At 56.6% G+C, this 6,000-nt stretch overlaps 1 protein-coding gene across 1 annotated transcript in view; it reads right to left on the minus strand.

Moving 5' to 3' along the window:
- Positions 1 to 6,000, minus strand: part of RASA3 (RAS p21 protein activator 3) — a 75,419-nt gene that overhangs the window by 22,813 nt on the left and 46,606 nt on the right. Inside the window, exons 7-9 of the mRNA XM_077753948.1 lie at positions 3,006 to 3,082; positions 1,377 to 1,481; positions 15 to 171 (exon numbers count right to left, since the gene is read on the minus strand). Of these exons, the coding sequence (XP_077610074.1) occupies positions 15 to 171; positions 1,377 to 1,481; positions 3,006 to 3,082 (339 nt within the window). The remainder of the gene's footprint in view (positions 1 to 14; positions 172 to 1,376; positions 1,482 to 3,005; positions 3,083 to 6,000) is intronic.

Here is a 6,000-nt window from a genome sequence, read left to right on the forward strand (position 1 = left end):
GCGGGCACAGGTACCTCCACATCCGCAGACTTCAGCAGCAGGTCCCGTAGCGGGCAGTAGTAGTCAGAGGAGAAGACGTGGTCTTCAGTGTAGACCACGTTCAGCCGCAGGGACCCCAAGTCCCCTGGCTTCAGGCTCTTGCTGCCGTTGTCTCGGGGCTGAAGGAAGTACCTGGGCGCAGGGCGCACAGAAAGGGCAGCGTGAGGCAGCAGCACCGAGGGGCTGGTTCCCTCCAGGCCGAGCCCCCAGGGCTCTGCGCTGGCTGGTCGCCCATCATGGGCTGTGTCCGGGTCTGAGGCGGGATTCTGCAGGAACCTCTCCACTCCCTGCGCAGGGTGCATGGATCCGGGGTCTTTGTCATGGCGGACCCCCCGCAGGTTCCGTGTGTCAGGGGCTCAGCACCAGCGGGGCGGTGACTGGGCGGGTGGGCCCGCAGACACCGGAGCACGTGGTCACTTTCTCGGTGTTTTCTGACTGGACACTGCCCGCAGGCCTTCCGCAGTGTGGCCGTGCAGGACCACGGTCTGCTCCGAGCCTACAGGCCAGGCAGTCTGACAGGGGCCGCGGGGAGCTCGTGTCTGGCCGAGGCACCTCGCTGGGGGCCCACTGGGCTGTCATGTGAGTGTCCCCTCCTGGTTACAGGACTGGGGCTGTTTAGCTCATGAGTGCTCCCACCAGCAACCAGAAGCGCACGGGGGGCTGTGCCGGCGCTGTCCTCACAGAATTAGACACGAATTCCAGTTTCCGGGTGATAGTAAACCGCCATGAGGCACAACACACACATCGCCCCCACAGTGCGTCTGCGGACATGCAGGGCTCTGGTATGTGGCATATAGCCATTTGTGACACCCGTGTCCCCCTCTTGTGTGTCTATTACAGGAGGGTGTCTGTGGCTTCACAATGATGACATTCACTGTGATAGAAAGTGATTTATGAAATGATCATGAAATAAAACAAAGGCACATTCCTTATGCCGAGTACACAGCGGCCCAGAGGACACAAGAGAGGAAGACACGGCCTTCTGGGACCCACGAGTGAGGCGGGAGGCCGAGCCGAGGGAGACGTGCTCCAGCAGCATCTCGTTCCCCCCTCAGCAGGCGACCCCCGGGGGGACGGGCCACGGGGCTGCCCGGTGCAACACGGCTCTCGAGGTCCAGGCCCTGAGCCACCATCGGCACCGTGCGCTTCCGTGCGCTTCCGTGCGCTTGCTCTCACCTCCGCAGAGCTAGTTGGGAGCAGGTACGAAGGCAGGGGAGGCGGCTACGAGGAAGCCCGCCGCGCACCAGCGCTGCCTCATTCTGGCTGCTCACCACAGCCGTGCCCACCCTTCCCTCCACCCGCCAGGAGGCGGTGGGGCCAGGCTCGCAGCACCTTACCAGGCTTCGTACGAGCTGGACTGTCGCAGCACATTCAGTGGAACTCTTAGTTCTCCCAGAAACTCATCTCCAAACTTCAAGTTGCTGGCGTTCCAGAGGTCAACTCTGAAAAACAGCCAACGGTGCGCAGGTCGCCATCAGGGACGGCCTCGGGGAGGCGGGCCGGCCGCCGCGGGCCTCATCTTCCCCGGCGGGGTCTGGGCCAGCCAGGCTTTTCTTTTTCTTCTTTAAATATATTTTAGTATGGATCATTGACTTTAAATATTTTTAAGGGTTTTTTTAATGTTTATTTCTTTTTAAGAGAGAGAGAGACATAGAGCAGGAGTGGGGGAGGGGCTGAGAGAGAGAGGGAGACACAGAATCTGAAGCAGGGTCCAGGCTCTGAGCACAGAGCCTGATGCGGGGCTCAAACTCACAAACCATGAGATCATGACCTGAGCCAAAGTCAGACGTTTAACCAACTGAGCCACCCAGGCGCCCCTCTTTTCTTCTTTTTAATAAGAGAAGTATTAAAAAATATTTTTGGTTTGTCTGTTTACAATACAATAGCTGGGACTTCACTCTCAATTTTAAATCCGAGTCTTGTATAAACACCTCTTTCTCTGAACAAGAAAGGGGACCTGAGTCTGAGGGCAGCTGGGGCACGGCCTCTGACCTCCAAGGGGACTTGCAGACATGCAACTGGGGGTGCTTGGAAATGGAAGACTTAACCTAAGTCCGCACTCAAGCCAAGACCTGTGTGTGGAGGCTGGCCTCCCTCAGGACTCGAAGCCACAGGAGGAAGGAAGAAAGAGCCCGGGGGTCCCACAAGACAGGGAGGGGAGGGCTTCCGTCCACGCTCCACACCTGACGGCCAGCCCCCACCCGCCCAAGCCGCCATCCCCATGGCCTGGTTATTGCTCAGCGGCTGAACAGTCACTGCAGGTTTCGGGGGAGGGGACGCCAGGGTCCCCCCCAGTTGAACGTCTGCGGTATTTCCAGTCAAGTCTCATGGAGGCCCTGACCTACAGAAAGGCAGTTTTTAAATCACGTCAGATCCTAAGAATTCCTTTAGGGCCTGTCTCGTGAACAGGTCGGACCTAAATGTGGAAGACGGGAAAAGACACCCGGCTGGCGGCCTCACAGGCGCCAGGACAGATGCCACAGGGCGGCTGGGCCTCCAATGGGCACGAGGCCCCGGAGTGGCCCCTGGAAGGGGCCTGGGGGACCTCCACAGTGTGCTCTCGTACAGCCTGTGCACACCAAGGGCTTGACCCCGGGCACCCCCAAAGCAACAGGACCACGTGTGAGGCTGGGCGAGGCCAGTAGGTGGGTGGAGCCTCACGCACACTGAGCAGCAAAGCGCCTCTGACCTCACCTCTGAAAAGATACTGCAACGTGAACTCCCAAACCACGTTTGTCCCTTGGGTTAAGTAAATGTCCTCTCAGCCACCACCCGGACAGCTGGGAAGTTTACAGCTCTGACTTCAAACTCAACTCCCAACGTCCTAGTATTAAAATTATCAGAAAACTGAGAATTCCTCTCTCTCCTTTCCCTTATTTTTAGAAACAAAACAGAAAACAAACAGGAGAGGTGAATTCAGACTGCAACCGCCAAGCGGGATCCTCAAAGCCCCAATTCTCGCTCACCGGATTTCAAGTTTGTCCACGTCTTCCTCCTCAAAGTCAAAGTGGGACTTCCGGCTGTAGCTGCAGGGTCTGGTCACCTGGAGGGGCAGACAGGAGGGAGCATGTGTGTGCCGCGCCACTGCCCACAGAGCACCCCCACGTGCTGGCCACCCCAGGCCCAGGGAAGAGGCTGTGGCACCCCTCCAGAGCCGAGGTGGGGTCCCAGCCTGCAGGCATGCCCTGGGCCCCGCCTCCGGGGGGCTGGGGGTGGGGGCGGGGCTGTGCCAGGTGCTTCACACACTCTGCCTGGTTGCCCTCCCCACAGCCCCTACGCCCCTGGGCCGTCTCCCTCCTCAGCCCCAAAGCTCCGGATGCCTCCCTTCAGGCTCTGCCTCCTGATCTCCTTCCTCCCCAGCCTTCCTCCCCAACCTTCCCACGTCAGGGCCTCCACCCTTCCGGCATGCTGGCAGCCCGTGCTCCTGCCCCCCAAGCAGGGCTCCCATCCAGCCAGGGCCTGCCCTGACCTCAGCCTCATCCACCTTCAGCCGAGCCTTCTGAAGCCCCCTGGAGCCCCCACTGATTCCCCTCACCCAGCACACAGGGAGTCTTTCTAACCCTGCACTCCCTGCCTGGCTCACCACTGGACCTCTTCCTCATTCAGGTCCATACTGGGAAGCCCGAAGGGGACTCTGAAACTCCACCTCTTCCAGGAAGCCCCCCTAGAGCCTCGACTGCCTGATGCGGTTCACAGTGCTGATAAGGTCTATCGTTTGCCGTCTGGCTGCCAGTGTGCTGGGCACGGGGGTCCTGCATGGGATCTAACATATGTACTGAGTGAATCAATGTGGCTTTACTGGAATTTTAAATAGTTTCAATAAAATATTTGAGGGTTTTTACATAAGTCTAGCCGCTATCCTGGGAGAAGATGGTCTGGAGGCCACTTCCTGTTGAAACTCCTGGAGGAGGCTGCCTGCCAGCCCAGAGCCCCCACTGGACTCCCGCTCGCTCTGCTGGGGGCTCAGCCTCAGGCGAGGCAGAACGTCGGGGCTGTTTGCAAGCTGCAGCAGACCGTGTGCACAGAGAGCCCAGCCGCGGGATCCAGCTGCTGTGTAGGCTCTGGCCCTTCGAGTCTATAAAATCCAGACAGAAGCTTGTTCCAAGGTCCTGTGGTCTGAGGCCGTGGGAGAGGCAGGCCCACCCTGGGCTCACCTGTACTTGGGGCTTATTGAAGTCATCTAGTGGATTGAGACCCACATTACTGAGTGAAATATGAGCATATGCAACAGGAAACAGCCCACAGCAGCGGACGCGGGTCTCGGCGCTGTAGCGACAAGCCTATGGCTTTACTGTGTGTTTTACTGCAAACAAGTTAGGAAAGTGCTGATCTAAGCTATTCTCGGCAGCCTAGATATTGAAGGCTGTGCTGCTTTTAACGTGTAACCTGTATTAAAAACTCTTCTTTAGTCTCTCTTCCAGATCCCCCCGTCTCTAGGGCCCTGGCATGAATACCCCTTGAAAGCAGGTTGACCACATCAGCTTCTTGCCTGATCGAGTCTCTTAAAAACCGTTTTCTTAACGCGGCTACGAAAAAAGAATGTCCCTCTGGGACAGAAAATGGTGCTATGCCCTCAGCACTGACCTCACACCCCTTTACAGCTGCCCCAAGAAGCCAGGCTCTGTTTCAGAAACCCGTGGGCTTTCTGGATGCCAGTCAGAAAAGGTCCAGGTTTGGGGCACCTGGGTGGCTCAGTCGGTTAAACGTCCGGCTTCGGCTCAGGTCATGATCTCGTGGTTCGTGGGTTCAAGCCCCGCATCGGACTCTGTGCTGACAGCTACCTCAGAGCCTGGAGCCTGTTTTAGATTCTGTATTTCCCTCTCTTTCTGACCCTCCCCTGCTCACGGTGTCTCTCTCTCTCTCTCTCTCTCTCAGAAATAAAAACATTAAAAAAAAAAAAAGAAACAAAGAAAGAAAAGGTCCAGGTTCTCCACCCATGAGCTCCTTGGTTCTAACCCATCTCTCCAACGTCATTTTCCAAAACTCCCCTTTCTTGCAGGAGCCTCACTCTACATCTCGACACGCACTTTCCTTCAGCCTCATGACACACCTTCCCAGACTCGACTCAAGGGTCCCCACTCTGCGAAGACTGGCTCTATGTCACCAGTCATTTGCTTTCTGGTCCCCAAAAAACTGACTTAGCAGCCACTGAGCAAGTGCAAGAGTGCACTCATGCATGGTCTCTGCGTGGAAGCAAGCTCATGAAGACAGGAGGGCAGGCCTGACTCCGCTTAGCACCCAGGACCTGCTGCAGAGGAAACACTCAAGAGACTTTTGCGGATGGAAAGCACCTCAGCAGCAATACATTTTCTACGGTTCACGTTTGACTAGAGCAGGTGCGCTTGCTTACTGTTGCGCCATCGTCTCCAGGCCTCACGGCCTCCGTCTCGCTCACTTCAGGGGTTCACGATTCTGAGAGGCAGCCAGGGGGATCTCTGTTCAAATACGTTTCCTCGGGGCGCCAGGGGCTCAGTCGGTTAAGTGTCCGACTTCAATTCAGGTTATGATCTCACGGTTTGTGAGTTCAAGCCCCGAGTCGGGCTCTGTGCTGACAGCTCAGAGCCTGGAGCTGCTTAGGATTCCGTTTCTCCCTCTCTCTCTGACCCTCCCCTACTCGCTCTCTGTCTGTCTCTCAAAAATAAACAAACACTAAAAAAAAAAACAACAACAACAACCAAATACATTTCCTCTTTTGCTTCAAACCCCCTCACTATTTCTGGTGAACAAGCCTTCCTCCACTGCTCAGGAAAGACTGGGTGAAGCAAGCAAAAAACCTCAAACCAACCAAACAATAAAAAAACCACTAAGTCCTGATAATTTGGAAAGTATTAACTTGTCAGCATTCAACTCAAATGGAAGCAACCAGCGGCCTTTCTTCCAGGGATGAGAGGAAGTTCCTGGCACTCTGCAGCTGGGGGTGGGTGTGGGGGGCGTGCAGGGCAGTGGCTGCAGGGGCTGCGG

The sequence above is a fragment of the Crocuta crocuta genome, unplaced genomic scaffold (assembly GCF_008692635.1).
Source record: "Crocuta crocuta isolate KB4526 unplaced genomic scaffold, BGI_CrCroc_1.0 scaffold31, whole genome shotgun sequence".
Classification (NCBI taxonomy): domain Eukaryota; kingdom Metazoa; phylum Chordata; class Mammalia; order Carnivora; family Hyaenidae; genus Crocuta; species Crocuta crocuta.